General features: G+C 29.0%; 3 protein-coding genes across 3 annotated transcripts in view; 1 reads left to right on the plus strand and 2 right to left on the minus strand.

Moving 5' to 3' along the window:
* The window catches only part of LOC135124177 (doublesex- and mab-3-related transcription factor A2-like), a 105,475-nt gene that overhangs the window by 19,124 nt on the left and 68,172 nt on the right, over positions 1–18,179 (plus strand). The gene's annotated exons all lie outside the window — the stretch shown is intronic.
* On the minus strand, positions 5,925–7,266 carry LOC135124178 (cuticle protein 18.6-like). The gene is made up of 2 exons (XM_064049071.1): positions 6,969–7,266; positions 5,925–6,917 (listed from the first exon to the last, which is right to left on the minus strand). Exons 1-2 carry the CDS (start codon positions 6,978–6,980, stop codon positions 5,973–5,975), a joined length of 957 nt encoding a protein of 318 aa, XP_063905141.1. The 5' UTR covers positions 6,981–7,266; the 3' UTR covers positions 5,925–5,972.
* On the minus strand, positions 11,202–11,949 carry LOC135124663 (uncharacterized). Its single transcript, XM_064049896.1, has 2 exons — positions 11,813–11,949; positions 11,202–11,738 (listed from the first exon to the last, which is right to left on the minus strand). The coding sequence occupies exons 1-2, from the start codon at positions 11,822–11,824 to the stop codon at positions 11,202–11,204; spliced, it is 549 nt and encodes a 182-aa protein (XP_063905966.1). The 5' UTR covers positions 11,825–11,949.

Here is an 18,179-nt window from a genome sequence, read left to right on the forward strand (position 1 = left end):
CAGTGGCAGATTAAAAAGTGGATCAGTTTTCTAATACTGGTGGCGATTAAAGTTTTTCGGGGCTATAAAATAGATATTTATTGTTAATTTGAATAGCGAAAATAACGATACAAACAAATAAAAAAAATTTCGTATTTTTTCGGACCGTTTGAAAAATCGTTGCTACTTTCGATTTATTAATTTTTTTAAATTTGGAAAAGAGGGCCTCATTTAAAGTTCAAGTTGTTAATAAGGAAGTAGTTTTAAATATAAAAATAAAAAAAACAAAGGGTGATGAAATTGTAGCTTTAAACATTCCTATGCTATGAAACAAGGTATAGAAACTTTTTAAGTCTTTAAAAAGTTGTATGTATTTGATTCCGACTGAAAATATAAAACCATTTTTTTTTCTGAACTAGTGAATTTCTTTTTTCAGAATTTTTATGTTCCCTATTTTTGTTAAGAACAGTGCCCCTGTTTTTGAAAAAATTCAAAAAGTTTCTTGGATTTAGCAGTGTTTTGTTCTTGAAAAATTGAAAGGATACTGGGAATTTTTTGTGTTTTTAAAAATTTGAAAGAATCTTTGAGCCCGTGGTGTTTTCGTTTTTGAAAGAATTTAAGAATCTTGGACGTCCTAGTGCTTTCTTTTAAGAAATTTCAAAAATTTTTCAACGAATTTGAAAGAATTTTTCGTTTTTGAAAGAATTTAAGTGTTCTTCTTCCGTATATACTATTTTCCGAATTTCCACATTTTCGCTATTTCAGTTTCTTAAATTAAAATTTTTAGATTTTTCAATTTTTCGATTTTGTATTTTTTCAATTTTACAATTATTTTTTGTTTATCCAAATTTTTTCGAATTTTTCAATTTTGAAAAATTTAAATTTTTCGGACTTAAATTTTTAGACTTTTCGATTTTGTAAATTTTCAATTTTACAATTTTTTGTTTATTCAAAGTTTTCGAATTTTTCAAATTTGAAAATTTTCAATATTTCATATTTACAATTTTTCACTTTTACAATTTTTCGATCTTTCAGTTTTTTTTTTAATTTATCGATTTTTTACATTTTCGATTGTTCATATTCTCAATTTTTAATATTCACGATTTTTCAATTTCTCAGTTTTCCAATTTATTATTCACAATTTTTATTTTAAAATTTTTCCATTTGCGGTTTTTCGCAAATGGAAAAAGTAAGAACTTTTTTCGATTATACAATTTTTCGTATTTACTATTTTCCGAATTTCCACATTTTCGCTATTTCAGTTTCTTAAATTTAAATTTTTAGATTTTTCAATTTTTTGTTTTTAAATTTTTTCTTTTTCGATTTTTAGGTACCCACATATTTTAATTTTTGTTTTTTCCGTTGTTTGAATTTTTATTTACATATTTGAACCACAATTTTTCGATTTTATAATCTGCGAATTTTCAACTTCTCGATTTTTCGTTTCTTTTTTTTTCAATTTTTCATTTTCAAATATTTGGTTTTTTAACTTGTCCATATATCAATTTCTCGATTTTTTAACTTTCTTTTTTCAGTTTTGAGTTTGCAATTTTTCGATTTTCTGTTCTCGATTTTACAATTTTTCTAATTTGTTTATTTTTCACATTTTAGTTTTTCAGTTTCTCAATTTTTCATTTTAGGTTTTCCCAACTTTTCGTTTCTTCAATTTTTCGACTTGCAATTTTTCGATCTTACTTTTTGGTATTTTAAATTTTCCTTTCAATAATTTTTCAATTATTCACTTTCTTTTAATTTTTTCCGTTGTGGTTATTCGGTCTTAGTTTTTTTGATTAAACAATTTTTCGTATTTACTATTTTCCGAATTATCACATTTTCATATTTTCAGTTTCTCAAATTTTAGTTTTTAGATTTTCCAATTTTTCGGTTTTAAATTTTGTACAACGATTTTACCATGTTTCGGTTTAGAACTTTTCAATATTTCGATTTAATTTTCCCGATTTTACATTTTTTCTAATTTTTTTCATTTTAGTGTCCCTGTTTTTTTGAGAATTCAAAAAGATTCTTGGATTTAGTAGCCTTTTTTTCTGAAAAATTGAGAGGATTCTGGGAATTTTTAGTGTTTTTAAGAATTTGAAAGCATCTTTGAGCCCGTGGGTTTTCGTTTTTGAAAGAATTTAAGTGTTTCCTTTTAAGGAGTTTCAAAAAATTTTCAACGAATTTGAAAGCATTTTCCGGTTCTTAGTGCCTCTAAGAAATTTTGAACAAACCTGGAACGCTTAGCGTCTTGTTTTAAAAATCTGGGTTTGAAAAAATTTAAGAATATTGGGGACAACTGGTGTTTTTTTTTTGTAAGAATTTGGAAGTTTATGTTTGAAATAATTTGAAAGAATTTTGGAAGCTCTTGGTGTTCTTTTGAGGAATTTCAAAAAAATCTTCCGGTCCCTTGTGTCTTTATTTAAAAATTCTGTAAATAATCTTGCGTGATGTTTCTTTACGAATTCGAAGGAATTTTGGGACATCTAGTGTCTTTTTTTTTAAGAATTTGAAAAAATCTTGTATTTTTTTAAGAACTTTCAAAAATCTTGTGGTGTTTATTGTAAGAAGCTAGAAAGAAAGTCTTCGAGATCTGGGGAGACCTGTGGTCTTTTTTAAGAATTTGAAAGGTTTTTGATTTGATTTCCCCAGTGTTCTTGTTTTTGAAAAATTTGAAAAGATTCTTGGAGTTTGTGGTGTGAAAAAAATTTAATAAATTCTGAGAATTTTTAGTGTTTTTAAGAATTTGATAGAATTTTTAGAAACCGAATGTTGCTTTTTAAAAATTTGAAAAAACTTTTGTGTTCTCTATTTTTTTTAAGAAGATGCAAAAATCTTGTGGGCCTTGGTATTTTATATTTGATAGAATTTTCGTAGTTTCTTGAAAGAATTTGAAAAAATGATGAGAATCATGATGAAGAATTTGAAATTTTTTCCTGCGTATCCTTGTTTTATGGAAAGAGTTCAAAAAGTTTCTTGGAGTTAGTGGTGTTTTTGTTCTTGAAAAATTGAAAGGATTCTGGGAATTTCGACTGTGTTAAGAATTTGAAAGAGTTTTTGAGCTCGTGGTGTTTTCGTTTTTGAAAGAATTTTAGAATCTTGGGCGCCCTAATACTTTCATTTAAGGAGTTTCAAACATTTTTGAACGAATTTAAAAGAATTTTCCGGTTCCTAGTGCCTCGGCTTACCAAATTTTGAACGATCGTGGAACGCTTAGCGTTTTAAGAATTTAGAGGTTTTCGGTTTGAAAGAATTTGAGAATGTTTTTTGAAAGAATATTGGAAACTCGTGGTGTTTTTTTAAGAAATTTGAAAGAATCTTCCGGTTCCTAGTCTCTTAATTTAAAAAATCTGAAATAATTTTGAGATACGTGGTGTTTCTTTACGAATTTGAAAGAATATTGGGACAACTAGTATCTTTGTTTATGAAAGACTTTGAAAGAATCTTGAAATTTTAGTGTTTATTGAAGAACTTTCAAAAATTTTGTCGAAGTTTTGGCGTTCATTTTAAAAAAATAGAAAATCTAAAAGAGATCGTTAGCGTTTTGTGTTTCCAAGAATTTGAAAGAATCTTGAGAGACCTAGTCTTCTTTTAAGAATTTGAAAGATTTTTGATTTAATTTCCCCAGTGTGCTTGTTTTTGAAAGAATTGTAAAGATTCTTGGAGTTTGTAATGTTTTTGTTCTCGAAAAAATTGGATGAATTCTGGGTTTTTAGTGTTTTTTAAGAATTTGATAAAATTTTAGAAACCGAGTGTTTCTTCTTTAAGAATTTGAAAGAACCTTTGAGCAGTTGGTGTCTTGGTTTTTGAAAGAATTTAAGAATCTTGGGGGCGTTGTGAGAAATTGCCAACAATTTCGAATGAATTTGAAAGAATCTTCGTGCTCTTTGTGTTTTTATTTAAGAAATTTGAAAAAATCTTAGTTTTTCTAATGTCTTTGTTTTTGAAAGAACCTTGAGGACTCTTGGTGTTTTAATTTTGTAAGAATTTGAAAGTAACTCGACGTTTCAAGTTTTTTTGTTTTTGAAAAATTTTAAATAATCTTGGGAATTTTTATTGTTGTTTTTAAAAATTTGAAAGAATCGTCAGGTTTTTTGCATCTCATTTTAAAAGAATGTAAGAATCTTGGGATGCTTGGTGTTTTATTTTTGAAGGAATTGGAAAGAATCTTCCATTCCCTAGTGTCTTTATCCAGGAAATTTGAAAAAATCTTGAAACAATTTGAAAGAATTTTAGGCTCGTGGTGTCTTAATTTTTGAAAGAATTTAAGTATCTTGGTGGCGTTATTGCTTTCCTTTAAGAAATTGACAATATTTTTGAACGAATTTGAAAGAATCTTCAATTTTTTGTCTTTATTTAAATAAAGAATTTGAAAAAATGTTGGTTTTCCTAATGAATTTGTTTTTGAAAGAATTTTGAGGACTCCTGTTCTTTTTCTTGAAAATATTTGAAAGAATCTTGGAGATTTCTATTGTTGGTTTTAAGCATTTGAAAGAATCGTGAGGTCTCTTGCGTGTTTGATTTTAAAAGAATTTAAGAATTTTGAGACGGGTAGTGTTTCTTTCAAATTTGGAAGAATCTTGCGATCAGTTAGTTTTTCAAAGAATTTAAGAATCCTGGAAGTCTTAGTGCTTTCATTTAAGAAGTTGTCAATATTTTTGAACGAATTTGAAAGAATTTTCCGGTCCTTTGTGTCTTTATTTAAAAAAGTTGAAAGAATCTTGGGATTCCTATTAAAGGATTTGAAAGAATTTTGGTTTCTCTAATGACCTTGTTTTTGAAAGAATTTTGAGAACTCCTAATGTTTTATTTTTGTAGAATCTGAAAGTACCTCAGGGTTTCAAGTTTTTTTTGTTCTTCAAAAAAATTTGAACGAATCTTGGGGATTTCCAGTGTTGTTTTTAAAAAATTGAAAGAATCTTGAGGTCTTTAGCATTTTAAAAGAATTTAAGAATTTTGGGAGCCCTGGTGTTTTTATTTTTGAAGGAATTTGACCCTTAGCGTCTTGTAAAAATTCTGAGAAATTTTTCTTTGAAAGAATTTAACAATTTTGTGGATCTAGCGTTTTATTTTTTGTGAGAATTGACAGTTTATGTTTGAAATATATAATTTGGAAGAATTTGGGAGGCACTTGGTATTTTATTTTTGAAAGAATCTACCGGTAGTTAGTGTCCTTATTTGAACAAATTTCGAGAATCTGGGACACTTAGCATCTTGTTTTAAGAATTTAGAACTAGTGACAAAATTATTTCAATTTTTTAACGTTTCATTAATTAATTTTATGACAAATTTCTGAAATTGAAAGGCCAACAATCAGACCACTGCTTGCCTCTTGAAACCCCAAAACCTGATCTAGAACGTCACCTTTGCTAAAATAGAGTCTCATTTAAAATTCAATTTATCGAATAATAATAAAAAAAAAAAATACAAAGAATTAAGAAACTGTAGCATTCAGCATTTCCTGAAGATGCATGAAACAAGATACAGATTTCAAAAATTTCAAATCATAAAAATACAAACACTAAACAATAAAACTAAATACGAAACCGTATAATTTTTTCTGCACCTGAAGTAGTGAATTAATACCTGTTATTTTTTCCTTCGTGTGATTTATAATACCCACGTTTATACCAACCTCTTTATTAGGCTGTCCACTTAACACATTTTCCATTACTCAATTCTTCAAAATTGGTAAGGAAGAATGTTTTTCGGTCGAAATCTCGCTGATTCGATTTTCGACATTGACATTATACGAAATTTATGGATCATTGAGATCGTTTAAAATTCGGTTTGCCACATACCGAAAACTGTGTCACTTTTTAATCGGACCGGTTGATAAATTGGGCAACTCTCGGTCGGAGGCATCGTAAATACCTCATTTGAATTTATTCATAAAAACAGGTGCTATTTTTAAATTTTTTATTTATATTATTTAATTATATAATCGTCAGATTACTTAAAAATCAATAACTATGTACAACAAAGATCAGTCTCATAATTTAGAGAAGAGCTTTGGAGTAACCCAAACCGCTGGAGTATCCCAAGCCGGTGGAGTATCCCAAACCGGCGGAGTATCCCAAACCGCCGGCGTATCCCAAACGGCCAGAGTATCCCAAACCGCCGGCGTATCCCAAACCGCTGTATCCCAAACCGCTGTATCCCAATCCACTGACTCCCAATCCGCTGTAGCCCAAACCGACGGCGGGAGCGGCGATTCTAGCTACTGGGGCGGCGATCCTGGCGACGGGGGCGGCGACGGCGACTCTGGCGACGGGAGCGGCTACGGCGACTCTGGCGACGGGAGCGGCGATTCTAGCTACGGGGGCAGCGACGGCGACGGGAGCGGCGATTCTAGCTACGGGGGCAGCCACGGCGACTCTGGCGACGGGAGCGGCGATCCTGGCTACGGGAGCGGCGACGGCGACGGGGGCGGCTACTCTGGCGACTGGGGCGACGGCGACGGGGGCGGCGAGGGGTTCCTTGTGGACGACGGCGTTGAATCCGTTGAGGGGATCGGCGGCGTAATCGACGGTACGTTTTGTGCCATCAGAATCAATCAACGAATAGCTTCCTTGGACGACATCTCCACGACGAGATTCATGCTGGCTCTTGACGTCTCCGGTGTGGGGGTCGTTGACGGCGTAGCCGAAGTCGTAGTGGGCGGGGGCGTAGGTCTCAGCAACCACGGCCTTGGCGACGGGGGCGGCTACGGCGGCTACAGCGGGAGCGTGGTAGGCGGCTACAGCGGGAGCGTGGTAGGCGGCTACAGCGGGAGCGTGGTAGGCGGCTACGGCGGGGGCGGCGTGGTATGCGGCTACGGCGGGAGCGGCGTGGTATGCGGCTACGGCAGGGGCGGCGTATGAAGCGATGGCGGGAGCGGCGTACGAGGCGTAACCCAAGCCACCGGCACGAGCGAGAGCCAAGAGGGTGGAGAAGACGACGAGCTGTAATTAGAAACGATTAGGAATGTTTTTGGTGGTTGGTGGTGTACTTACTTTGAATGCCATTTCGTTGATTGTTTGATGGTTTTTGGTTTGAGTGTGCTTTCTGTATGCAGTGGTCAGTTTTTATACTCAATTTTGGGGAGGGTGTGGTTTTGTGTTGTAAGGGACATTCTTGTAAAACGAGTCAAATTTCGGGCATTTTTTATTATTGCATTATCTTGATTGCATTTTGCTATTATTTCAAGGTTCCGGTTTCGGCGACATTTGGAGGTTTCGCAAATTTCTGGAGCGACAACTGGTGCTGGTCTACCCAAATACGTGTGGTTTTTATGAAATATGGCTTTGTGGATAGTGAAATATGAGTTTGTTGTTGTTATAAACTGGTTTAGGCGAAGACACTTTATTTTATTTATTGGTACAATAAATTTCTCGAAGAAATTAAATCTTGACTCTTCTTCATCCAAATCATAGATTATTTTGTTTTGTTTGAGTTAAGAATACTTATATATTATAAATTAATTTAAATTCAAATGTATTCCTTATTAATTAACACATCAAAGCAATTGGTTTGAAATGTGTTTTTTTTTAATATGTGTCGGACACTTTGGGATCCCCTGTATCTTATATTTTTTTACTTTCCGGACGTAAGCCAAGGTCTATCCGGATTTTTATTTATTATTAATAATTTATTATTTTTTATTAATTTTCGAAGCTACTGGACCGACTGTAGTCAAATTTTGTATGCAAGTGGTAAAACGCCAAACAAAAATTGGCTAATAATCCCCACCAACAACTTAATGACGTTTTTTCCAAAATTTACATTACCTACATAGTAAATTTGATTTTATTTTTATGAAATAAGATTCTCCTCCACTTGTGATGTATGAATCTGTGTTGAGTTTTCACCCCAGACATCCAAATTTTTGGAAAAAAAAAATTAAAATTGTGTAGCAACATTTTGCAATTTAACAATTTAACTATGAAACTTCTCAATTGAACGCACTGAAATTCTGTAAACGTTTTAAGGTTATGTAGTCATGGTAAACGGTAATTTATTCGTTTATCCTCTCTATTTTTAAGTTGTTCAATTTTTAATCTTCCGATTTTTCAATTTTTTAGTTCCTCAATTTTTGAAATTCTTGATTTTCAGTTTTTAGATTTGTCTCTTTTCACTTTATTGTTTTTCGTTTGTCAATTTTATAATTTTGCAGTTTTTTCATTTTTTGAATCGAAAAGTTGAAAAAATCTGAAAAAAATGAAAAACTGGAAGGTTGAAAAAACGAAAAATTGCTAAATCCATAAAGTGTAAAATAGAAAAGTTACAAATCGAAGAAATGAAGAAACGAAAATTTGAAACATTGGAATACCAAACACCAAGAAATGAATAGGAAAATTGGAGTGAAGAAAAAAGCGAAAGCGAAAAAACGGAAACCCAAAAATTGTAAAATCGAAAAATTATAGAATCGTTAATAGTTAAAAAACATTGAAAGATCGAAAAATTGAAAAATTAAATATCAAGAAAACTGAACAATTGAAATTCGAACAATCGAAAAATCGAATAAATGAAAAAGTCTGAAAATTAAAAAAACGAAAACTTAAAAAATTTAAAAGTTGAAAATTCAAAAACTGAACATTTTCACACTGAAAATCACAAAAATTAGAAAATTAGAACATTGAAAAACCGATAAATTGAAAAAGTAAAGTAAATAAAAATCCGAAATGAAGAATTGCAAATCGAAAAATTGAAGAAATGAAAAATTGAAAAATCGAAAAATTGAGAAATTAAAAAGTCGTGAAATTGCAAAATCTGAAAATTGAAATATCCAAAAGTTGGAAAATCGAAAAACTGAAAAATTTAAGAATGAAAACTCGATTAGATGCATATCGTAAAATTGAAAAAAATATAAACAATTGGAAAATTGCCAATCGAAAAACTAAGAAATGAAAATACTAAAAATCGAGAAATGAGTAGAAAAATTGATATGAAGAAAAAACGCGAAAGCGAATAAGTGAAAAACCCAAAAATTGTAAAATCGAAAAATTATAGAATTGTCAAAACTGTAAAGTCGAAAAACATTGAAATATCGGAAAATTGAAAAATCGTATAAATGAACAATTCTGAAAATTAAAAGATCGAAAACTTAAAAAATTTAAAAGTTGAAAATTCAAAAACTGAACATTTTCACACTGAAAATCAGAAAAATTAGAAAATCAGAGCATTGAAAAACCGATAAATTGAAACAGTAAAGAAAATAAAAATCCGAAATGAAAGATTGCAAATCGAAAAATTGAAGAAATGAAAAATTGAAATATCTAAAAATTGAGAAATTAAAAACTCGTGAAATTACAAAATCTGAATATTGAAATATCCAAAAGTTGGAAAATCGGAAAACTGAAAAATTTAAAAATGAAAACACGAGGAGATGCATATCGTAAATTTGAAAAAAATGTAAACAATTGGAAAATTGCGAATCGAAAAACTAATAAATGAAAAATTGAAAAAACTGAATTTAATAAAAGACAAAAATTATAAAATCAGAAAACCGAAACGAAAAATTGGGTATCGAAGAACTAAAGAAACGAAAATATGAAACATCGAAATACTAAAAACCGAGAAATGAGTAGAAAAATTGGAATGAAGAAAAAACACGAAAGCGAATAATCGAAAAACCCAAAAATTGTAAAATCGAAAAATTATAGAATCGTCAATAGTGTAAAGTCAAAAAACATTGAAAGATCGATAAACGAAAAAATTAAATATCAAGTAAACTGAACAATTGAAATTCGAACAATCGAAAAATCGAACAAATGAAAAAGTGAAAATTAAAAACACGAAAACTTAAAAAATTTGTAAGTTGAAAATTCAAAAACTGAACATTTTCACACTGAAAATCAGAAAAATTAGAAAATCAGAGCATTGAAAAACCGATAAATTGAAAGAGTAAAGAAAATAAAAATCCGAAATGAAAAATTGCAAATTGAAAAATTGAAGAAATGAAAAATTGAAAAATCTAAAAATTGAGAAATTAAAAACTCGTGAAATTGAAAAATCTGAAAATTGAAATATCCAAAAGTTGCAAAATCGAAAAACTGAAAAATTTAAAAATGAAAACTCGAGGAGATGCATATCGTAAAATTGAAAAAAAATATAAACAATTGGAAAATTGCGAATCGAAAAACTAAGAAATGAAAAATTGAAAAAACTGAATTTAATAAAAGACAAAAATTATAAAATCAGAAAACCGAAACGAAAAATTGCCTATCGAAGAACTGAAGAAACGAAAATTTGAAACACTGAATAATTGAAAAACCCAAAAACTGTAAAATCGAAAAATTATAGAATTGTCAAAATTGTAAAGTCGAAAAACATTGAAATGTCGAAAAATCGAATAAATGAACAAGTCTGAAAATTAAAAAAATTAAAACTGTAAAAAAAAGAAGAAACCGAAACGAAAAATTGCGAATCGAAGAACTGAAGCAATAAAAATTTGAAAGATTGAAATACTAAAAACCGAGATGTGAAAAGAAAAATTGGAATGGAGAAAAAACGCGAAAGCGAAAAATTGAAAGCCTAAAAATTGTAAAATCGAAAAATTATAGAATCGTCAAAATTGTAAAGTTGAAAAACATTGAAAAATCGAAAAAGTGAAAAATTAAAATTCGAACAATTGAAAAATCGAATAAATGAGAACGTCTTAAAAACTGAAAAATTCCACACTGAAAAAAAGAAAAATTAGAAAATCCGAACTGAAAAACCAAACAATTGAAAAAATAAAGAAAATAGAAATCTGAAACAAAAATTGCAAATTAAAAAAATGAAGAAATATTGAAGAACGGAAAAATTGAAAAATCTGAAAATTGAGAAAAAATTAAAACCTCATGAAACTGCAATATGGAAAAATGCAAAATCGAAACATTGTAAAAATAAAGAAGAAAAGAAAAGAAAAAACCGAAGCGAAAAATTGCGAATAGAAAAATTGAAGAAACGAAAATTTGAAACATTAAAATACTAAAAACCGAGAAATGAATCGAAAAATTGGAATAAAGAAAAAACGCGAAAGCTGATACTGGGAGTCATTCGCCTTCCCTTAAGACTTCCGACTGGGGGTCAGCTTTATCACACTCTTAAATAAATATTTTTAAAAACCACAATAGTTTTGCATAAGTCTTATCTCTGTTTTAGTAGCAACAAGTTTATCACGAATTTGATTTTCAGTTGAAAAAAAGTCCAATTAAATTTGAAAAACAAGATTTATTTAGTTGTTTTTGGCGTTCTTCATTTTTCTAGCGTCCAAAACCAAAACCGGAAGAAAAAGCGTAAGGGGTACGAGGGAGAAAATTACCGTAGGGCGCAAAGGGTGGCTGGGATGGAAAAGCGGACCGACTCCCCAGAACTGGAGGGTAAACGGGAACAGGAACATAACGCACGTTTTTTTCGGGATCTTCCTTTTTGTCTTCTTTTTCGTCTTCTTTGTCACTGCTTTTTGGTTCTTCGGTTGTGCCGTCTTCATCGGGAGACGCAGTGGTGGTGCTATCTTGGTTCTTATCGTCGTCTTTATCGTCCTTCTTTTTGTCCTTCTTCTTGGTTTTGGGTTTAGGGGGTTCCGTTGGTTGTTGGACGACGGTGGTGAAGCCGTTTTGACCATCAGAGGAGTAACGGACGGTCTGTTTTTTACCATTGGGGTCGATGAAGGTGTAGCTGCCCTCCACTATGTTACCAGGACCGGGGGGTCTGAAGTTGCGGTTGGGGAAATTGGGGACGTTGTAAGGGAGGGGGTACTGAGAGTAGGCAACCGCTCCAAAGGCTACTACTAAGAGAAGCTAAAATAAATAAATTAAAATTATCTCATTTTGAGCATATAATTAATTTTAATAAAATTAATGTCGGTACTTACAACACATTTCATCGTCGTTCTTTTCTTTTCAGACTTGTGCTTGTTTGATTGGATTTCCGTTTATATACCCAATATAGCGGATTCTCGTGCATCATGTAGAAATTAATTATAAGGCACAAGAACTCCAATGCTATACTTAAGTCACTGCGAATAATAAGAAATAATAGTCGGGCTTTCATTGTGGTTAATCAAATAATCAATTTCCATTGTAAAACAAAATTTACATTCTTGAAAGTTGACGTAATTCTTCCTAACAGATATAAACAGTCTGTGAAGGAAAATATGAAGACACAATAATTCTGTTTTTACTTCCGGAGCGTAAGTTAAAAGTGGTCTCCCGTTTCCGTATGTCTGTCGTCTGTCAGTCTGTCTGTCTGTTAGCATTTTCCAATTTAATTTTAAACTGCAAATCCGAATACTCTGAATTCTTGCAAACGTTTTAAGGTTGTCGTAATCACGGTAAATTATTAATCAAAATTTAGTCGTTTATCCTCTCCCAAAAATTGATGACGTCATTTCAAAATTTTGCTTATTAAATCCTCTCTGAAATATGCAAAAATTGTAACTCTATACTTGTGGTTAATCAATGCAATGAGTTTTTAGAATTATTTATACAGGGTGAGTCAAAAAATTAATGAAGGCGGTAGTTTATTTTATTAATTAAATCAAGAACAACGCACTCCATTTTTCCGAAAATTTGAAAATCAGTATTCTTATTATTATTATTACATTGCATCTGTCCAGACTGATAATATACGTCTCTTTGCGAAAATATCGATGACGTCATCACAAAATTTTGAATAGAAAACTCACTTAGGTATATTTACTTTAACATTACATACATACCTTTATTTTACCATATAAAAGTTATCATAGAAAAAAATTAAATTCCTAAAGTCAAGTCATAATTTTCCAAAAAATCTGGGTTTATGTACCTTCGACCAATTTTTTGATATCACAATTTTTCATTGTTTCCTCAATTTTTCGAAGTTTCAATTTTTGGTTTTTTATTTTAATTCCTTAATTTTCTATTTTTTTTATTTTTGCAATTTTTAGATCTTTAATTTTCATTATTTCAATTTTACATGTTTCTTTTTTTTTTGATTTTGCACTTTTTCGATTTTTAAGTTTTCTAGTTTTTAATGTTTTTCGTTGTTTCAATTTTTTAAGTTCATGGTTTTTAAATTTTTCTAAGTTTTCATTTTATATACTGTTTGTTTTTTCATTTTTGGTTTTTCAATTTCACAGTTTTGCAATTTTTCCATTTTTTTTATTCGAAAAGTTGAAAAACCGAACAATTTTAAATCGAAAAATTAAGGATCGGAAAAATATGAAAAATCGAAAAACTGAAAAAACGAAAATTACAAAATCGAAAAACTGTAAATTGAAGAATTGAATAAATGAAAAACTGAAACACTGAAAAACTAAAAATCGAGAAACTTAAAATTGGAAAGAAGAAAAAACGAATCCAATGGAAAAACGGTAACACTGAAAAATAGAAAAATAGAAAAATTAAAAATCGAAAAACTGAAAAATCGAATAAATGAAAGAGTTTTAAAATCCAGTGATTGAAAAATGGAAAAATTCTAAAATCGGAAAATTGAAAAATTATAATTATAATTAATACTAATATTTAAAACGAAAACTAGAAAACTTGCAAATAAAAATGGAAGAAACAAAAAATTGAAAAATCGAGAAACTAAAAATTATAAAATTGAAAAATGAAAAATTCGAAACGGAAAAATTGCAAATCAAAAAATTGAAAATTTTGACAATGAAAAAAGAAAACTTGGAAAACCAGAACACTGAAATAGGAAAAAAATGAAAAATTGAAAAATGTAGAAATTGAAAAATTAAATGTTGAAAATTTGTGAAATTGCAAATCAGAACATTGCAAAATCTAAAAACTGAAACATTCATAAGTTAGAAAACTGAAAACTTGAAGAGATTAAATAAATATGAACAAATAACAATAAAGAAAATAAAACACGTAAACCAAAAATTGCAAATTGAAGTTTGAAGAAGTGAAAAATTAAAAAATTGAAAAATTGCAAAATCTAAAAATGGAAAAAACTGAGAAATGAAAAATTATAAAATTGAAACATTGAAAAATCGAATAAGTGAAAAAATAAAGACAGTAAAAAAACCTGAACGAAAAATTGAAAAATTAAAATTTGAAAACTTGAGAAACTGAAAAAATTGGAAAATAGATAAACTGAAAATTTTGAAATTTCTTCAATTTTTCAATTTCGCAACTTCCAAATTTTTCAATTTTTCATTTCTTGCAATTTTCCAATTTTGCAATTTTTGGTCATCATAATTTTTGATTTTTTGATTTTTTAGTTTTTCGGTTTTTAATTTTTGGATTTTTCAATTTTTCTTGATATTTATTTTTCATTTTCTCCATTTCTTATTTTCATTTTCTCGATTCTATACACAATTTTTTGTTTACTCAATTTTTCAAAGTTTCAATCTTGAATTGAAAAATCGAAAAATTGGAAAATTGAAAAACTGAAAAATTTAAACATGAATAAATGAAAAAGTTTTAAATACATATAAATAATTTTCCAATTTTTAGTTTTTTCGGTTTTACAATTTTTGGTTTTCCATTACTCGATTTTGCCATTTCTTTAATTTACTATATTTTGATTTTACAATACTGGTCGTTTTTTCAATTTTGCATTTTTTTAATCTTTAAGTTTCTTAGTTTTTAATGTTTTTCGATTTTTCAGTTTTTCAAATTCATAATTTTTAGATTTTACAAAATTTTCATTTCATACTTTTTCCTTTTTGCATTTTTCATTTTACGTTTTTTCATTTTTGATTTTTCAGTTTTACTGTTCCGGAATTTTTTAATTTTTTTATTCGAAAAGTTGAAAAATCTAAAAATTTTAAATCGAAGAATTGCAGAAACGAAAATTTGAAACATTGAAAAATTAAAAATCGAAAAAAATTAATGAATCGAAAAATTGGAAAGAAAAAAAACGAAGCCAATCGAAACTGTAACATTGAAAAATAAATAAAAATTAAAAAAAAGTAAATATCGAGAAATTGAAAAATTAAAAATCGAAAAGCTGAAAAATCGAATAAATGAAAAGGTTTTAAAATCTAGTGATTAAAAAATGGAAAAAATCTAAAACCGGAAAATTGAAAAATTATAATTAATACTACATATTTAAAATGAACACTAAGAAACAAAAAATTGAAAAATTTTACAATGAAAAAGAAAATTTGGAACATTAAAAAAGAGAAAAAAATTAAGAAAATAAAAAACCGAAACAAAAAGTTGCAAATTAAAAAACTGAAGAAATGAAAATTTGAAAAATTGAAACATCCAAAATTTGAAAATCGAAAACTAGAAATTTTAAAATTGAAATAAATCTGAGATACATACTGTAAAATTGAAGAAAAAAATAGATTAAAAATTCAAAAATTGCAAGTGGAAAAATTCAAAAAATATAACTGAAAAAACAAAATAAAAAACCGGAACTAAAAATTGCAAATCGAAAAATTGAAAAATTAAAATTTGAAAACTTGAGAAACTAAAATAAATTGGAAAAATAGAAAAACTGAAAAATTTTAAATTTCTTCAATTCTACAATTTCTCAACTTCCAGATTTTTTAATATTTCGTTTCTTGCAATTTTTGCAATTTTTGGATTTTTCAATTTTTCAAGTTCTTGACATTTGTTTTTCATTTTATTATTTCATTTTCTCGATTCTATACACAATTTTTTGTTTACTGAATTTTTCAAAGTTTTAATCTTTGATTTTCTATTTCAGTTCCTTAATTTTTCGATTTTTCAATTTCATAATTTTTAGATTTTACAAAGTTTTCATTTTATACTTTTTCGTTTTTTCATTTTGATTTTTCAATTTTACAATTTCGGATTTTTTTTATTATTTTTTTTATTCGAAAAGTTGAAAAACTGAAAAATTTTAAATCAAATAACTAAAAAATCAAAAAAATTTGAAAAATCGAAAACCTGAAAAAACGACAAATTGCAAAATTGAAAGAGTGGAAAATCGAGAAACTGAAAAATTAAAAATTGAAAAACTAGTGATTGAAAAATGGAAAATTCTAAAATCGGAAAATTGAAAAATTATAATTGTAATTAATAGTACATATTTCAAACAAAAACTAGAAAAATTGCAAATCAAAAATGAAAGAAACAAAAAACTGAAAAATCTAAAATTGAAGAAATGAAAAATTTCACTATGAAAAAAGAAAAATTTGAAAATCAGAACACCAAAAACAAAAAGAAAATAAAACGAAATGAAAAATTGAAAAATCTAGAAACTGAAAAATTAAATATTGAAAACTCCAGAATTGCAAAATCTAAAAATTGACAAATTATAAAGTGAAAACTCGAAGACACTCATACGTAAAATTGAAGAATTAAAAAGATTGCAACTGGAACAATTGAAAAGATTGAAATTGAAAAAACAACAAATAATAAAGAAAATAAAAAATCGAAACCAAAAATTACAAATCGAAAATTTGAAGAAGTAAATAATTAAAGAAAAAACTGAAAACTCCAGAAATTTTAAATCGAAAAATTGCAAAATCTAAAAATAGAAAAAACAAAAAAATGAAAAATAGCAAAATCACAAATCGAAAAAGTGAAGAATTAAAATTGGGAAAGAAAAAATTATAAAATCGAATCATTAAAAAAATGAAAACAAAAAGAAACCGAAACGAAAAATTGAAAAATTAAAATTTGAAAACTTGAGAAACCAAAAAAATCGGAAAATTGAAAAACCGAAAAATTTAAACTTGAATAAAAGAAAAAGTTTTAAAGTCTTGTAACTGAAATTTGGAAAAATTCTAAAATTGTCAAACTGAAAAAGTGAAAAATTTTAAAAATTATGATTATTACTATTTAGTATTTAAACTGAAAACTAGAAAAATTGCCAATCAAAAATTGAAGAAACTTAAAATTGGAAAATCGAGAAACTGAATAATCTCAAACTGAAAAAACGAAAAATTCAAACATCTAAAAGTTGAAAAATCGAAAAATTTTAAATCGAAAAATAGCAAACAAAAATATTAAAAAATCCAAAAATGAAAAATCTTGCATTAATAAAAAGAAAAGTCAGAACACTGAAACTTTGAAAAATTGAAAAAACAAAAAAAAACAAAACCGAAACAAAAAATTCAAATCGAAAACTGAAGAAATGAAAACTGAAAAATCGAAAAATTGAAAATCAAAAAGTACAAAGTTAAAATTGAAAACCCCAAAATTTAACATTTTAAAAAGAAAAAATTATTTAATCAGAAAATTGGGAAACCGAAAAAGTGGAAAAATAAAGAAAATTAAAACCGAATCGAAAAATTGCAAATCGATAAACTAAAGAAACTGTTAAGTATGTACGCCACTAGTTTTTACTTTATAGCGGTTATTAGAAAATAAAAATCCCATTTTTTTATAATTTCTCAAAGAAGTTTGTCGAAATAACCTTCGACCAACTTTTCACTTCCATCAAGAATTACTCAGCAAAATTCCGAAACAACGTCATTAATTTTTCGAAACTTTACTAACGCTCGCGTTGAATATTCCCTACAATCCATCCATCCCAATCCTTCCCTTACCTATCCCCATTAAGCCCCTTTGTTCGCGCCACAAAGCAACCAAAGAATTAATTTTTCCACACATCCTCTCACAATCCTGATCTCCTCTCCTGATTTATGGCTCCTGCAGGGCAATAATTTATTTACAATGGCCACAGCTGAAAACCCGCGCCACGCGGAAATAAAAAAATGAGGAAAACCGTACCGAGAGCGGATTAATTTTAAATATAATAAAAACTGAACAATACACATTCTCCACCATCACGGATCAGTCGGGCGCAAAACATAAATCTCAAATCTGAATCTGAAAAACGAGGATAATTTCAATAACCACTGCCGCTGGCAGAAAACTTTTAAAAATGATCGCAGGAATACGGTGCGCGATTTATTTCGCAGGAGCGTATTATAGTGTCCGTGCTGATGTCCGGCGGGATTTTTTCACCGCCACCAGTCAATGTCGGCAGCAGATCCTGATTTGGATAAAACCGGACGAGATACGGTTTCGCTGACCAAAGCTTCCTGCGAAATTTCTATCTTTAATCCGTCTAGTGGTATTTCACGATTCCATTAATGCAAAAACTGACCCATTTTCTAACAACTGTTTCTATTTTGTTTACGTTAATGAGCGTTACCCTCTACAGTATTTAATTCAATCAATTTGTTACAACTCTATAGGCAACCCACCGTACCTCTGTGTACCTCGACTATCTAAACACCACACATCAGATATTCGCCTTCTTGTGTCCCACATATCGATTTCCGTCCACCCTCGCCCTACCTGTCTCAATCCTTCAAT

Source organism: Zophobas morio, unplaced genomic scaffold, assembly GCF_036711695.1.
Source record: "Zophobas morio isolate AGI-343-1 ecotype UQ-CSIRO unplaced genomic scaffold, CSIRO_AGI_Zmor_V1 ptg000007l, whole genome shotgun sequence".
In the NCBI taxonomy this organism is placed as follows: Eukaryota; Metazoa; Arthropoda; class Insecta; order Coleoptera; family Tenebrionidae; genus Zophobas; species Zophobas morio.